This window comes from Camelus bactrianus, chromosome 16 (genome assembly GCF_048773025.1).
Source record: "Camelus bactrianus isolate YW-2024 breed Bactrian camel chromosome 16, ASM4877302v1, whole genome shotgun sequence".
Lineage (NCBI taxonomy): Eukaryota > Metazoa > Chordata > Mammalia > Artiodactyla > Camelidae > Camelus > Camelus bactrianus.
In genome coordinates, this window is record NC_133554.1 from 16,155,046 (window position 1) to 16,172,090 (window position 17,045).

At 47.4% G+C, this 17,045-nt stretch overlaps 1 protein-coding gene across 8 annotated transcripts in view; it reads right to left on the bottom strand.

The window, feature by feature from the left end:
* Positions 1-804: 804 nt before the first annotated feature.
* MSI2 (musashi RNA binding protein 2) overlaps positions 805-17,045 on the bottom strand; it is a 379,830-nt gene continuing 363,589 nt past the window's right edge. For 2 of the 8 annotated variants that reach the window (XM_074342745.1, XM_074342747.1), the window contains 3 exons: positions 10,212-10,420; positions 8,403-8,475; positions 805-5,981 (listed from right to left, as the gene is read on the bottom strand). In XM_074342745.1, coding sequence (XP_074198846.1) covers positions 8,434-8,475; positions 10,212-10,420 — 251 coding nt within the window. In that variant the 3' untranslated portion in view covers positions 805-5,981; positions 8,403-8,433. The remainder of the gene's footprint in view (positions 5,982-8,402; positions 8,476-10,211; positions 10,421-17,045) is intronic. The other 6 variants (XM_074342748.1, XM_074342749.1, XR_012499468.1 and 3 more) reach the window with 5 other exon arrangements.

The window sequence follows — 17,045 nt, forward strand, 5'->3', positions numbered from 1 at the left end:
TTTAAGTGTTTAGTTCTTCTGGTAATTGAGGCATAGGGTTTATCACCTCTATATTCTTTTACTAAATGGAATCTCTGTCATTACAGAATACTCTGCTGAGTGCTTTTAATGTTAAATACCACCCTGTCTGATACTGAGATTTCAATTCTTGTCCTTTTTGTTTGCATTTTATTATTTCTTCTTTGCCATCCCTTTGTTTTCAGCTTTATCATTTAAGTGAGTTTCCATAACAGCACATAATGGGCTTTCTTTTTCTAAGTTTTGTTTTTCTGTTTTTTGTAATGGTAGAAAATTCAGTCCATCCATTCTCAATTATTAGATAATGATGGATTCCCTTGATCAGACTCCTTACTTTGCTTACTATGCTTGTATTTATTTTAATGATGTTTCTTCTTTCTCTTTTTCATGACCTTCAGACCCCTATTCAAGAGTCATGGAATTTGGTTCGTTGCCTTCTCCCGCAGGCCAGCCACCCAGAGAGTTACTTAGCTCCTTCTGCACACTTCCACCACCTGGGCCCTACGATCTCCCAGGACCATTGTTGCTTACTTCCTTCTCACCCACAGGATCTGAGGTGCTCTCTGCCTGCTCTTCCACTGCAATGCTCTCTTACTGCTTCCTAAAAAATAGTCCCACAAGCTCCCTGGGGACAGGGAAAGGGCTTCTGCACTGTTGGAGGCCCTACAATCAATGTTAGGGGAGAGAGGAAGCAGGTGTGCCTGGTGATACCACCCCTCCAATCCAAACAACAGCTCCCCCCACTCCATCCGTCCTCCTCACGTGAAAGAACACCAAACAACTCTGTTCAAAACAGTTTATTTATTTTATTTATTTTTTGTCAGACAAACACATTGATTTCTGGACCACAGTAGAGGATGGAAACCTTTCACAAACTTATTTATTTGAAAATACAAATATAAAATTATACTTTCCACATCTGTGATGTGAGAGACTGCCATCCACATAGTAATTTTTTACAACAGGGCTTTAAGAAAGCCACACACAAAGACCTGAAAGATGCTTGAGATATATATATATATAGATACATATATATGTATATATATAAAAAAAATACTCACTACCAAAGTTGTCATCAGTTTCATACTAAAGTATAAAAGTAAGGGTGAGGTCAGCCACAGTGCTAGGGAAAGTTTTATTTAGATACATTTATGTCCACATGAAACGCTTAGAGTTGCATCCTATTACATATGGAATTCCGAGTTTACAATACACCATGAACGGCAGATTGGCTAGCTCACGCTACTCAAGAGGACACTCACAGATTCCACACAGGATGGTACAGTATGTACAGAATACAGTAGCAGAGAGCCTTCTGGGAGGCTCTGGAACTTTTGTCTCTCAGTCCCCATCCCCCTCCCCCCACACGCCCCGTCCTCCTGGAAAGGAAATCCCGTCCGAGACAATACATTCTGATGATTTGATAGCCAAGTGTTTGGATTAAGGTTGCTTCCCCAGAAGGGGTGGGTTTTATTTATATATTTTTGTTTTAGTTTACTTACTTTTTTTTTTTTGGTTAAAAAAAAAAAGAAAGAAAAAGAAAACAGATTACAGTATTAAAGTATTGCTTAAAGTACAGCGTCTCCTTGTGTAGTGTCTGTGCCCAAGACTGGGCAGAGCTGACTTCTGCTTCTTTTCTATTTAGGGTGAGGATGGGGAAGCCCGCCAGTGTCTCTCTTCCGGCTGCTGGCCTGCATCTGTCCCTGTGCTCCCCCTGCCCCCGCTGCCCCCCCAGCTTCAGCCTTCCCTGGAAGATAGCCTGGTTTGTGAAGCACATTCAAGAAAGAAAACAGTTCTTCCCTCCCCCACCCACCCCCAGCCTCCCTCTGTCCCTGCGTGCCACTCCCAACCGATAAAGAGAAGTATGAGTTAGTGTTTCTTTTGTAAACAATTTCATATGCAATATAATACAGAAAGCATGGCTGACCTTCAATAAAAAAATGTAGTAAACTATATTGCTTTATTCTCGATTATGCTGCAGTGAGTGAATGGCAGAATGAAGCAGTGTGGTGGTGGTGGCTAAGTCCCTAGCCCTCGTTTGCACTAAAGATCAAAATAGGTTTTGTTTTTCTATTTGGAACCAAAAAAAAAAAAAAAAAAATTTTTTTTTCAAAATCCCCAAATGAAAAAGAACCAAAAAAACCCCAAAAACAAAAAAACTAAAAAAAAAAACCCTCAAAAACCAAAAGCCAAAACAAAAACCAAAAACCCAAGAAACAAAAACAAAACAAAATTGAAAATAAAAACTGAACACCTTTCAGGTCATTAGAACCAACAATTACCCAATGATTTTTATACTAGTCTAGCAAGATGTGTGTAACATTCACTGGCTGTGAATTGCTGTGCAGTGAAACATTAAATTGACAGCAATAGAGCCATGCTACCTTAAAGTCCAAGCTACGAGTTCAAATTAAGATGAAAGTTATGAAGGATAGAAACGCAAAGGCCTGTTGGGGCTTCGTTTGAATCAAGCCAATGAGCGACTGGGTGAGAGAGCGAGGCTGTTTGGTTTTCCCAGTGGGTGTGCGGAAGGCCACAAACCAGGTGTGCAAGAGCTCCTGGAGAGGGGACCCAAAAGTTGGTCATCCCTATCAGCTCCACATCCAGGTAGAACCGGGAATAGGTAGGTCTGGGAGCTGATGCCACTAGGTCTCCTCTGCTTGGAAGGAGAGGAGTTTGGGGGTCCCAGGCAGATGGATTGAGAAGCCAGAAAGTCACCCGGTGGCTATTTAATGATTCCGGGGAAAAGCCATCAGCCAAGAGGGTTCCTCCCCCAGGGAAGGCGAAAGGTGGTTCCCATGTTCGCCATTGAGCTTAACTGAAACAAAGACAAGGCTGAACGTCAGTGCTAAAATAATTTACAAAAATCTTTCAAAATGGACTTCTAGATGAGTGGGGGGACTAACGTGAACCTTAACCTAGGTAGCCACATGAAAACATATCAGATTTCCACGAGGTTTGTGCTATGGGCTACTGGGTCTCTTCAAAAGGTATTATAAACATCTAAAACATATTCACACAGATTATCAATTTCTTCTGAGCATTCTTAAAAAAATATTTTTTTCTCTTAGTAAAATCATTTTAATATACCATGCCTCCCTCTTTTAAAAAATAAATTAAAAAAATCCAGTTTTGCATATCTAGCATTAGCATTTAAGGTAGTATGGCACACCCCTTCACAACTGGGGGGGTGGGGATCTACAAAACGCCGTCGAGTCTGCCGGCATTTGAACATCGTGAGACCATGGGTTAGTTGAAACCACATCAGATCAGCAAAAAATAAAATGAAAACTTGAAGTTGAAAATAAACAAATTGAAAGGAAAAAACTGCCCCCAAATGATTAGCATTTTTTTTTCCATAAATAAGAGAAAGTTCTATCCTTACTGGTCCTAAATCTGAATAACTATGTCTAATTTTTTTTTAAACCTTAATTACGTTATACCTATCAATATGTACTAGAAGAAAGAGGAGAAAAAAAGTCACTACACTAGTACCAGGACAGCACGCTTACAAGATAGCCATTTTATACATTATTAACAGACAATGATCAACAAAGAGTCTTCTATGAGGTGATGGGGGATGTGGAGAAAGGAAGGGTGGTACAGTACATCACCAACATGGACAAAATAGTAATCAAATTCCCTAGTCTAGACACTGAATTTCTGGGAATTTTTTTCTTTGTTTTCTTTTTTTAAACAAAACTTCTATTTTGTCATTTTATTACTTGAACAAGTTTTGATATTTTAAAAGCGCCCAGCATTTTACTTAATCTGGTTGTTTGGAAATAAAAAAGAAAGAAAGAAAAATAAACAAACAAAAAAAACCTCACCAAATAACCTAACATTTTACTGGAAAAACAAAGAACATGACTTTAAAAAAAAATGTTGCTGTTTAATTAGAATTGAAAAAGGCTTTTTTTCTTTCTTTCTGACTTAGCATTTTGGAGTCTTTTGCTTGAAGATGCTTTTGCCTTACCATGTCTGTGAATGTCTACATTAGTCTACTTTGTTAGTAAAATTTATAAAAATAGGAGTGCAGCAGCTCTTTATAATAAATGTCGCATTCAGTGTCTCATACTGGCTGTGCCTTAAGTACCAAATTTATAAACGTAACAATTTAAAAAATATTAATAAAACGTCAATATCACATTTTAAAAAAGAAAAATATATATCCACACTACAATAGGTTTTAATGCCATCTATTGAGTTGTACTTCTATAGTTGCTGTTGCCGACCTATTACCAATATTAAAAAAAAGTTAAATTAAAAAATATCCTTCATCATAAGTATCTTTCCCCAACCGAGGACCATATATTATAACAGCCAAATGTTCAACATGTGCAAACAGGAAACTGTCAGTTTTTCCCACCAGTCACAGTGCAGCGATGTTTATACTTTTTATTTTTTAAAATTCTGTTTACATCTACAATAAATTAAAAAAAAAAATTCTTCCATAGCCTCTCTGGTGATACTTGCAGCACTGAGGTATCAAAAAAAAAATATATAAACCAAAAGGTTGCTTTCCTAATTGGTAAATAGAAAGTGAATGGAGAAAAGGTTTCATTAATGCAGGCTTATCCACTCCTGGCCCACGGGCCCCCGGAGCTGGGGGCAGCTGGGGGACGGGGGGGGGGAGAAGAGAGGCAAAGTGTCCTAGGGACCTTTGGAGGTGCTGAAATGATTGGACAATAGAAAATGATCGAAGATTTAAAAATTAAGACTGAAAAAGGATGTCCCCCCCCACCCTGCCCCACCCAAGCCAAACAGGTGTGCTTTGAAACTTTAAATATGTTAAATATTAAAATTGTAGCTTTGTTTTTAAAAAAGTCTTGGGAAAAGCAGTTTTTCATATTTTAAATAAAAATCTAACTAGACGGTAACATTGGAAGCTGTGTACAGACGGGAGGTTAATATGCTGGTATGACACTAATACAGTTCTTAGGTCTATCACACAGACAAGAGGAGCCGAACAGCGTTCTCACTTTTCCCGGGGTCGGCCTGGCAGCTGGGTGCTCTTCGGTCTCAGTAACTGACTTGGTTCTTGTCCCTCCCCTCCTCCATCCCCAGAGCACCAAACTGCCTGCGACCAACTCCCTCACAAAAATATTTTTGATTCTCTCTCTCTTAATAGTTTCTATGTAGTTAATGGAATTGTATTTACAACAATTTCTTTGTTAGAATTCACAATTTCAAAAAACCTTATAATATCACCTCTTTCAACAGAAAAAAAGCACTTATAGAAAAGGAGGACACTCAAAACATTGTCGTCCTTACCTTATTGCCGAAAATAGATATACTTAGGTTAACAAAGAGACATCACAAAAAAGAACTGCTGGAGAGTCGGTTAATTAGCCTATTACACCTCACTTCGTATACAACGCCAAGGAGAAAGTTTATGCCCACCTCCCGCTCCACACTTCACAACTTCGCTTCTGTGTGTGCTCAAGTTACACCTGAAAATTCATACAGTCTCAGAATTGGTACCAAAATATTGAGAGTAGTATTACCATCTCAGCATCCTTTAACAGTGAGAACAGAACTCAAACAAGCAAAAAAAAATTGTTTAAAGAAAAAAAATACCTTAATATAACAATTATACTATGGTTAGCTTTTAACTAGATATTGAAGCTATATGACTACTGGACTAAGTCAAAATCACTACCAAATGTGATTCAAAGAGATTTAAAAGGAGAAGGGGGAAGAGAGAGGAGGAAGGGAAACCATCAAGAAAAACCAAGCCAAACCAAACCAAAATCATGGGATATATACACATTTAAAAGCTGTCGTCTTATATTACAGCAGATTCGTGAGATGATGAGATGTAGTCAACCCTCGATCCGAAGTGAGCCATCTCTGGTTGGGATGGGGAGTGAGGCTGGTGGGGGAACAGGTCTGATGACATCACCTAAACAAAGGGCCACTCAGAAACTTCGCCCAGTCTTGCCTGGACATCCAGGTATGCTCTGCAGGACACAGAAGGTCGGGGATGCCCAGAAGAGAACATAAAGCGGGGGTGGGAGAAGAAAGAAGACATGTCAGGTAGGCATACCATTGACTCCAGCTTTGTAACTAGCGCTTTTGAAATCTGACTACATTGAGCTACCAAGGACGTTTGAAAATGGCCAGGCTAACTGCTTACTGGGGTCACAGCCTGAGCGGTGACATCTGAGCCATGCCTGATGCTGGGGAGAGGGGCAGCTCTGCCACTCATGCTGCTGGCCTGCTACTTTGCTGATCTGATACAGAGTCCTTGAGGTCCTGGCGGGAAGTGGGGCCCACAGACGTGGTCACGGTGGGCTTTCAGCAGGACTGGTGGACTGCACAATGACCAGTGACGCTTTTTCTGGTTAAGTTTTTGTTTTCAAAGCTAGGTGTCTTAAAAAAAAAAAAAAAAGTCTGCCTTTATGAGATACCCATCAATGGCTGTCATTAACTGAAAATGAAAATTTCTACTAAAAAGTACCATATTACATACCAAAGACTCAAGGTAGGGATACTTATAAAAACATACACAACAAATACCCGGGTTTGGTTCTAGGAAATGAAAACAGGCCTGGGATTCATAGACTTGCTAACTGAGTCTCCCCGAATTGACTGTCAGCCTAGGCCCCTCCTTCGGGGATGGCACTAAATGTCTGAAGGTCACGTTGGTTGGGGACAAAGTATGTGATTTGCTGTGGCCAGGTGACTCAACTGGCCTACTCAATCATTTCGGAGGGGGTGGGTGGTCATTCTATTCTCTTGGCTATTGCATCCTTCTGAGTCCTGAAGTTGGACGAGGGGGGATGGGCTGGGGGCAGCTTTGCCCCTCCCCCCATCCCCATGGAAACGCTTCAGAGGCCTCAGAGGGCTTGGGCGGAAGTCTGGCATCACCCAGTTTCTGGGGTCTGGCCTTCTGGGATCTGCTATGCCTGACACTCTTTAATCCCCTCACCATCTGACTCCACCAAGGGCTGGAGTCACCTCGGATCCCCAAGGTTCCTGGATGTATCAGTCCGCCTTGCTCTCAGAGGAAACTTACTTTCCCTGGGGACCCCGAAACCCCGCTTAATTAGTCATGAGTAGCTCTCCTTCAAACAGTTAGTGGCCTCTGGCTCTGGCCAGCAATGGCTGGGTGAGTGCTGGAAGGGAAGTGGAGGCGAGGGGTGGGGAGAATTCACACACGGGGTTTACTTGGTTAAGAGAGGCAGTTGCGTTAGTTGAAGTGATTCCTTAGCAGCAATATTAGAGAAACCCAAGAGCTGCATGGAGCTCAGCTCCACCTGGTCCCCCAGCTGGGCCCACCTTACAGAGTCCTGGCTGGTTCGGGGGCCTGGAGCAGCCCTCAGCAAGAGGGGCATCCTACTGACTGCAAACTCAAGTGGCAACTCCACCTCCATCCTTGCTGCTCCTCTGTCTCAACTCCCAGAACGGAAGGTACTTGGGCCCCAGCTGGGATTTTATGAGGGGCCCCATTCCTAGGCCTCAGCTGTCACCCTCTCTCTTCCAAAGAAACAGACCCCTGGTTCAAGCCCCTGAATTAACTCACTGACAACAGGTCCCATTAAGGTTTCTCGAGAGAACCCTTCTCCCTTCTGGCAGCTCTTCCTGAGAATGACGGATGCTCATTTTCAGATGAGAACATGGCAAGAGGCTTCCTCTCTGGCTGCCCCAGCCTCCCCGCTCCTCCACTCCACCCCTTCCATATCCCCATCAAAGTGATTTAAAAAATGTTTAATTAACTTGAGCTCAGTTTAAAAGGTTAGGAAACTGGCAGGGATCCAAATCCACGTAACGCAGGTGATGTCGTTAATTTAATTTGCTTTTAGTGCGGTAATCTGGATAATTAGTCAGTAGTTACTGGCAAAAATGTTTTCTTTTCACTCAAAGATGGAGTCTGGCTGTTTGACTGCCTAAACCCCAGTGGCTGAGACCAGCGAGCACCAGGGAGCCGAAAGGGCCCAGCAACCTGCAAGGCCAGCTCGCTGGACCCTGGGGGGCCCCCCGCCCCGAGGCCTGGCAGAAGCCCAGCAATCCCCTGCCTCGGTCCTCCTGGGACGGGCACAGCACAAAATCTCCTTCCAGTTTCCCACATTCTTGATTGCATTTCAAGACAGAGAAGGATGAGGGGTGGAAAGGATAAAGAAAAGGAATCAAAAGAGTCAAATTAAGAGAAAAAAAAGACAGTGAAAAAAAGTGGGATCATGATGAAAGCTGGAGGAGGGATGAGAGATTAGAAGACTGGATTTGTTTGCCCCCCACCCCCCTGAAAAGGGGTCCAGAAAGATGAGGGAGAGATGCTGACGCGATGAGACCAGGGCCCGAGCGTACTTGCATGCTCAGTGCGCATACATGTACGGACATGCCCGGCGGGCGGAGACACGTGTCAGAGAAGGTAGTAATACCTCAGAGTGAGATGGCAACGAAAGCACCTGCTCAATGGTATCCATTTGTAAAGGCCGTTGCAATCAAAGGTCCCTAAAATTGCACAATTGTTAAGGTCATCAGCACGCTATACATGGGAACAGATTGTCACATTCTGGGAAAGGAAATTATCTCTAGGACTAGACTGTGGTTGCCAGCATGAATATGTAATTCTGAGACACCGTGCCATGAGGGGCCAGGAGGACATCCTCCCCAGCTTTGACTCCTCCAGCCCCCACTCCCCACCCCGACCTCTCTGCTCACCCAGGGGAAAATTGAGAGCCAGATTCACAGGGGTGGGTGGGTGATAGGAAAGGGGTCCTGTTGCTCTGAGTCCCGGAGGGCAAAGATAACAGTGTCTCTGTCCACAGTCCCAGTGGCTCCAGCTGGGAAGAAAGCAAGCCCCGTGCAGACCACACACGATGTGAGGTGCTTATTTCAGAAACCATCACAGCACTCAGGTCACAGACCTAGGTTTTCACAAATAAATAGGGTCTGTGTTTCTGGGCGCTGACAATGGAAATGAGCTGTGTTCTGTGTGGTGATAGACAGTCTCTCAAATTGATGCAGCTCTAAGCTGAATACTACTACTCTGGATTTGGTACCGCAGCTGATCCTAGGGGATTTGACTCATCAAACTACTGACTTCAGTGATATTGGCTTGGGAGTGGAATTGAACAAGGACCCGGACCGCACAGGCCAGGGATGGCAAAAGTGTGTGTGTGAGTGTGTGTGCATGTATGATATATGTGTGTGTTTAAGGGGGGACTTCCAACGTGGCAGGGGCAGGGACTGGCCGTCCTGGTGCCCAGACAGTCTGCACTTGCTCTGTTCTCCCCAGTGCAGCCCAGGAGGCAGGGCTCTCCTGATAAGGGAGTGACCTGGGACAGCAGACACTCCCATCTTAGCTCAAAAATCCAACTGTCTCCAAGAGGGTGAGGTTGGCCGATTTTCTGTTTCCCAAATGGAAGGGACAGCGAGTGAGTGGGCTCAGGCACATTCATGCTCACACACACCGCGAGGGGGAAGAACAATACAATCTGAAAACAGCATGCAAATCTGTTAAGCAAATTTCCATCGCCTGGATTAGTCAGATTATAGAACCACAGAGCATTACAAATATCAAATGCATCTGGCTTTCGGGAGCGGGCGCAGCTAAGAACACAAGTGGGAACTTACTTGGAACCTGGAAACTGTAAGAAACATTAGTGGACGAAACCTCCTGGGACAGGGCTTGAGCCCCACACTACATCCCAGGCCATAGCGCTGCCACTGGACCTTAGGCAGGGGGTCTACCAACTAACGCTGCTACCCTATGGGGGTGGGTCCGTAGCTCTGAGGTCCCTGCCCACGTGGGTCTCTGGAAGGAGGGGGTCAAGTAGGTGGGGGTGATACTGAAGATCTACTATGTGCCAGCAGCTGACACATCCTGTTTCTACTAATTCTCACCGTCCTTCGAAGGAGGCACACTTATTTTCGTTTTGCAGCCAGGGAAGCCATGGGTTGTACACGTGGCTCAAGGTCACCTGGGCTGAATGTGATGGAGCAGCGATCTGAACCTGCCCTGCCCACGCTCCTCCCACTCATCACATAACCGCACACCGTGCCTGGCCCACGGGCGCTCAGGGAGCATCTAAAAGAAGCTTCAGCCCTAGGTGGCCGACGTGATGCAGACCCACTGGCCTCTCCTTGCCTCCCAACTCTGGGCTGTCCGGGCACACCCGCCCCGTGGGCCAGAGGAGATAGGCAGGAAGGGGCAGGCAGGAGGGCAGGGGCAGGAAGGTACTTACAGCTATGCCGTGGCCGAAGCCCGAGCCCGGCTGTGGGCTGGCCGCGCTTATGTAATTCCCCACTCCGGAGTCCTGGCTGGCAGGGCCGTAGAGATCGGCGACAGGTCCTGGGCTGTTGGCCCCCGGGAAGCCTCCGGGCCGCGCCGGGTTGGAGCCTGCCGGGGAAGCGGGCGCGCCAAAATTCGGTTGAGCACTGTAGCTATTCAGGACTGGTGTGCAGAGAATAGAGCTGGGTATGAGGCCAGAAGCCAGGCATGCACCGGTCATTACAAGCCAAACACTCGAGAAAAACAGCTGAGGCCCAACTTCTAACACTCAACCAAGGCCATGCGAAAACATCAGCAGGGACTCAAGAATACTCAGCCCAGGCTACTACTAAGAAGCTCGGAGCTCCAAAAATATAGAGAAGGAAAAAACAGTCATTCAACACACTACGGCAACCAACCGGAGGTGCTCACTGCCCACCAAATTATCACAATAGAAACAGAGATATATATGGAAGAGAGAGAGAAAGAGAGAGTTGTTTTTTTTTTTCTTTTCACATCTGAATTGATGCTCATGCAGTCTTGTCTAGATCTGGGCACGTTGAGACAGCATTCACATCCCATGCAAACTACAAAGGAGCTAGTTTTAGACTACACATTGTGTTAATATTGATATTAAAACGTGACAGGAAACAAAGCAATTTGTGTCCAGGAAAAAAAAAATCTTTGGGGAGGGGATTTTTGATTTTTTTGTTTGTTTGTTTCACTTTTTCTTTTTTGTTTTTGGATCCATTAAATGACAAATTTGTTTTGTTTTAAAGACAAAAGAGATCTCCATTCTCCAGCTCCGCCCCCCAACCCAAACCGCTACTCCCCTCCCCACTGGCTACTCCCTCCCTTCCACCCTCCCACTTACATCCCTGAATGAAAGTCGTCAATACTGAACGTGGTCGGAGGATGGGATATGTCATGGAAAATCTGGGCATCTTAACATAACCGCAATGATGGTGGCAGAGGGTTCCCTTTTGGGGTGGAGAGCAGGGGATGGAGGGAGGGATGGGGTGGGGATGGCGAATCTGGAGGCTTTGGGGCCAAAGCTGGGTGGATGCCAATGATTCTACAGGACACCACACACTCACCTCCTGCAGTAGAAGGAAAGGGGGGATTTAAACTTTTTTTTTCCTTTTGTTTAAAAAAAAAGACAAAGAAGTATGAATTCAGAGCATACTGACTGAACCATTTTATCATGAAAGCACATCTGACCAAAATGCCTGCTTTCTGTTAGTTATCTTCAGATATAAACTCCAGACCGAGACAAAGAGCTAGGAACGGACCTTGGCTACAAGGAGATGGGACTTCACAGCCACAGATCTGGAGAGTGGTGGTGGGGAGGGGGCAGGGGGAGGGAGACACAGCCTTGGGCTCCCTCCCTGAGCCTCCCCCAAATTCCACCATTCGCTCCCCAGTGAGGGCCACAGCCTGTCAACCAGGTTAACTGTGTCTCATCTTCATTTCCCCTTAGTAGCTTAAACTTTTTCTTTCCCAAAATGGAAAAAAATATTTTTTTTAATTACAAAAGTAAGTTCTCATTGATTAAAAAGAATTTTTTAATCATTTCTTTTGGGTGGGAGGAGGTAATTAGGTTTATTTATTTAATGGAGGTATGGGGAATTGAGCCTAGGACCTCGTGCATGCTAAGCGCACGCTCTACCACTGAGCTATACCTCTGCTCCTCCAACCCTAGTTCTCATTGACTTTTAAAGCTCAAGTTGTGTCCGGGGCTGGCCACCTCTGGGCTACAGCTAACCCATCTAGACAAACCAGACAATCTGGGTCCACACACTTAAACGGCTCCTGGGGCTGCCCCTCATCTCAGTCGGCTCCCTTCTGCCCACCCCTCCCCCGACTCCGCATTTCCCTCTGCCCTGTGACCACTGCCCTCAGTGGCAGGAGGGAAGAACACCTGCAACTCGGCTCTGGGTCACGGCCGTGCCCCGGGGGTCTGTACTTAGCGCTCCTCACTTCTGGGGAGGCTTGAAGAGCCAGATGTGGATTGACTTTTACGCACTTGTCACCCGGACGGGAGAAACTGACGAGGCACCCGAGCCAGGCTGGTCGGAGACGGAAGCGGGCACACGTAGATGCAAAGAAGACCAAACTGAGCTGGGCCTGGCTCCCGACTCAGCAGAGAAAGGTAAACTGCAGCCTAGGGCCCCTTGGAAGCTCTGCTGAGGCAGAAGGCCCTGAAGTCAGGCCCCCTGGAAGCTCTGCTGAGAAAGGAAGAAACTGGCCGATGGAAAGAACAGGTTAAAGAGAAAAAAAAAAATCACAGAGGCTTACAGCAAGTGAATGGCTAGCTGGTTTGGGAAGGCACTGGCAGACAAAGGGGACGGGATTTTGAATATGGAAGATTAAACTGGCAGATAACATTTGGCCCTTCTCACTCGTGGAGGCAAGAATCAAGCTGAGATAATCAAAAGGCGGTATTATCTTGGTCTCACACACTTTCCTCCAGACTAGGGAAAATGGAGAGAGCTCAGACAGTGGGCTCCTGGTTCACCCAGGCAGCTGACTGACCCCCTCCTATACCAAGTAACCACCAAAGTAACTTGTCTGTTCTGTTTCAGGGTCAAGAGTCGGGGTGCGGGTAGGGAGCCACAGTGGGAGACAGGAAGACTTTTTGGCCTCTTTCTCCTCTGGCCAGATGAGGATCCAGGAAGATGGTGGGCAGGCCTGCCCATCTAGAAGCCAGGAAGAAGGTGGGGTTTGGTCTTGTCTCCTTCCAGCAGTGGGAGAGCCACCCAGAGACTAACCTAGCCGGCAGAGGCAGCCTAGGAGACAGGAGGCAGCATGCCCTCAGAAGGATGCCGTCCAGAAACACGCCCCTCCAGTAGACTTAGAAGATGGGAGGGCTGGTGTTATTTGCTCCATCCCTGGCTACCTCTCCCAGTCCTGTGCGCCCAGGAGGCCTGCAGCTTGACAGCAGGCTTGAAAGGGGTTTCACAGTAAGCAGTTCTTCTCAGACCTACATCTCGCCCCTCCTGGCTCAGTCCTCTTGCATCAAATGACACAGGAATCACCGTGGACAAGGCACTATATTAAAATACAGCTCTAAAACCCTAAGTTCCGTATTATTATAGACTCCCCTCCTAAAGCCTGAGCCCCAGCTAAGAGTCACCGTGCAGACAATGCCCAGCCACAGCAAAAGAAGCACCGAGTTCTGGAACCTGTACCTTCAAGGGCTGAGGGCATGGGGGAGCTGCGCTTTGGGGCTCCTTGGTCAACAACTCCCTCTTACTGTTCAGATAGAGGGGTGTGTGTGTGTGTGTGTGTGTAGGGAGAGAGGAGTCTCAGTACGTGTTGCTAAGTAAACAGTGCTGAGATTTACAAAATTATGACTCTTGTCCCAGAAGAGGACAGCATTTTGCAAATACCCTGGCATGTTTGCAGCAGAAGCCATGAGCACTAAGTGGCCTGGGGCAAGCCTTGCGCCAGGCTGCAGTTTGGGGGGCTCGCCATGTGAAGGACGGTCACACAGCAGCAGTTTAATCCTGGGCAGGCTCCTCTTCACCCCTCACCCCATCCCCCAGCATCCTCTGGGCTTTCTGGGTCCAGGCAGCAGGTGCACTCAGGGAGGCAGCTACGAGGAGAGAAAGGGGGCACTGGACTTGGAGTCAGAAGACCTGAGGGCGACCCCAGCCCTGACTCATGGCTTTGGGCCTGAGGGCCGGCCCCTCACCCACCGGAGTCCTCATCTGTGACATGTGGGTGCTGCTGCCTGCCCTACTCAGCCTGATTCTCTGTGGGCTGCGGTGAGAATGCAAAAGAGGAAGCGCTCTGTAAGTTGTCAAGTTTAAAACAAATACACCTATTTTTGAGATTGTCGTGTGTGCAGAGTCCAACAAGGCAGGTACCGTAGGCAGATTTAAGAAAACCTGACTTGGGGAGCACACTGCACTGGCCATACACATCAGGAAGTGATTCACAAAAGGATCTGCTTCACCCACTTGGTGCATTTAATCATCTTGGACCTGATGAAAGGACCCTTGGGGAATGGGAGCCAGGAAAGCAAGGACACTAAATCTCACTGAGGTCAGCAAGAGGAAATGCATTCGAACTAAAGCTGGAGGCATTTTGTGTTGGATAAAAGGAGGAACTTTCTGCCCATGGAGGGAATACAACACCTTGATGGCTGACCCAGGAAAGCCATCCCAGAGACCTTAACAAAGGCCTGTCCGTAGGCTTAGACCCTCACCTGCAGGGGCTGGACCCAAAGCTGGTGGACCCCTGGGGATTTTACAGCAAGCCCAGGAGATGCCTGCCTTCTGGCGGGCACAAGCTTGCATGTGGCTCAGCCCAACTGTGGTCAGAGGGCTGGACTGACAGTGGAATTTGTTACTAGTGGGATGAATTAGTCGTGAGAGAGGGCGATGAGCATTAGAGACTCACTGTAGGTCTAGGAAAGGTATGGAAGTCTAAATATTTCTGGATGATCCCAGAGGGGTGCTGCTAGACCTAGGGCAGAAAGCTAGAGCCTGGACTATGATGGGGGCACCCCTGGGAGGGTCTCTCTGGCTCTAAGGCCTGAAAATCGGATTATTACCAATCAGAGAAAGGAACTGTTTACAAAGTTCTTTCCCGATGAGCTCAGCACACATTATCTGGGGCCAGTGGGGGCCCTGCCAAGTCCCAGCCTTCAACCTGGGTCCTGGTTTGGTGGGTCTCACATTTCACCAAAGGGCAGGGCCAGCCCTCAAGACAATTCCAGTCATCTGCTTTGTGAATTATCTGTGGCTGCCTGGTTTAATCTCAGGCAGGAGGCCCCATGGCCCCTAGGGCATTTCTGGGACAGAGAGTATGCTGCTCAGGGTGAGGCAAACACAGTGGGGGGCCCATCCTCCCCAAGTCCAACTCTGAAGGGAACGTGCTACCCAGGAGGACGCACTACACCTGCGTCAGGGCCAAGGGAGGGGAGTCTGGGCTGCCGTGTGTCGTGGCCACGTTCCCAGCCCCCAGCTCCTGCAGAATGGAGGACTGCGAGCATAAGCCTGTGTGCTATTCTTTGAGGGCAGGGCTGTGTTAACTCATCACAGTAGCTTTTAGGGATTTTGGTTTGTTTTAGAGAATTTAAAGAAACTGAAAAAGGAATGAGCAGGGGGCTCTGTTGATAGGCTGATGCCAGAGAAACACTCTAACACTCCCCTCTGCCTTGATTAAAACCCCACAGCAGCAGAGACCGCCTCACATATTAGCATTGAATCCCTCAAGGCAGGGAGTGTGTGCAAGGCAGGGGCTCTCAGGGTTCTCCTGGGACCCGGTGTTCTCCAGGGTGAGAGCAACCTGCTCGACTCCCCCCCAACACGGGGTGCTCAGTGGATGTTGGGTCCATAATGCCAGGTGGCTGTCCAAAGTGGAGGCCTGCCTGGGTCCCTCTGAATAGCCAGCTTCTCCTTGCTCAGGGGCTGAGGACTCGCAGCCAAGGCCTTCCAGGGAATAGAGTTGTGGACCCCAATCTGCAGTCTTACCACACCCTCTGGAAGTCGTGCCCACTGTAAATTAATGCAGATGGGAAAGGTCAGCCTGAAAAGATCCACCTGCTCTGACAATGGGAGAAACACTCAGCTGTGAACTATTACAGCACGTCTCCAGCAGTCTGCCCGGCCACTACGTCCCAGGGATCCTGGCTCAAACCTTCCTCCTAGAGCCTAGCCTGAAGGGGGGAGAGACGGATGGAGAGGACCGGCAATTAGAGCTAAGCTGGGAAAACTGTATGACACAATAAATTAAAATCAAATCAGTTCAGGGACCCAGATGCAGAGACAATCAATGTCATACACAACAATTTTTCTTAAAAAAGTTCTGCTGAAATTCAAGCTATTTCAGAAGGCAGGGAGAAGATACACTTTAAAACTCAGAGAGGATTAAGAGAGGAACGTGACGTTACTTCTTCCCCTGTCTCCATAGACAAACAAATGTATTATTACTGTGAGGGACAAACCCAACCTGGTGTCAACAACATCCGGAGATGCCTGGCTCGCTGAACACACTGCACAGGACACACGGAGAGTGTCAGCTCATTCACTAGGCTGACAGGGAGTCACAAACACTCCAAATGTCGGTTTCAGTGGTGCCGGAAACTGTGATTTCCACCTGTTCTCTGAACACCCAACCTGCTTATGCCCACTGGGGTCGGTGCAGGTGTCTGCTGGTTAGTGGTGGCCTATCTCAAGTAGGGAACTGATGGACAGCGGAACCGAAGGCTTGGACTAATTATGTTGTTGAATGGTCTCAGCTTCCAGTCAAATCACATCCCCTGAAGAGATTAACTTCACTGCTGGCTGGCTCCAAACCCCCCACCCCCTGGGCTACCGATGAACCTGGAGATTGACATCACCACTCAGATCAGTGCGAGGAGGCAGCCCCCAAGCCCCCCGAACGGACCCATCTGAGGAAGGCTTTGCGGCCGGTACTTTATACCTTACGTTGCTGGACACTCTCAAGAAACGGCTCATTCTCTTTCCATCTTGAGGCTTTTTTTATGATCAGCCCTGACTTGGGTGTGGATGTGTCTCTTCCTCACAAAGGACCAGGCTGGGTTGGTTGGGAAGGCAGAAAAGGGGAGGGGGTGGGGCCAGTGGCTGCCGGCCATCTGCTCACGGGGTAAATTCTGGGAATGGTGTAGCCTTGAGTGGGCCTGGGCCTGGGGGCTAAAGAAACCAGGCTTTTGTCAGGAGGGGAAAGAAGAAGCCACCATCAAGTTCTCCTTTCTCCCAGAAGACAGGGCTCCTGAGGGACTGCCCTTGTTTGCTGTTCTAAGGAAGGACGGGGAAAGGGGCCCCAGGGAAGGACA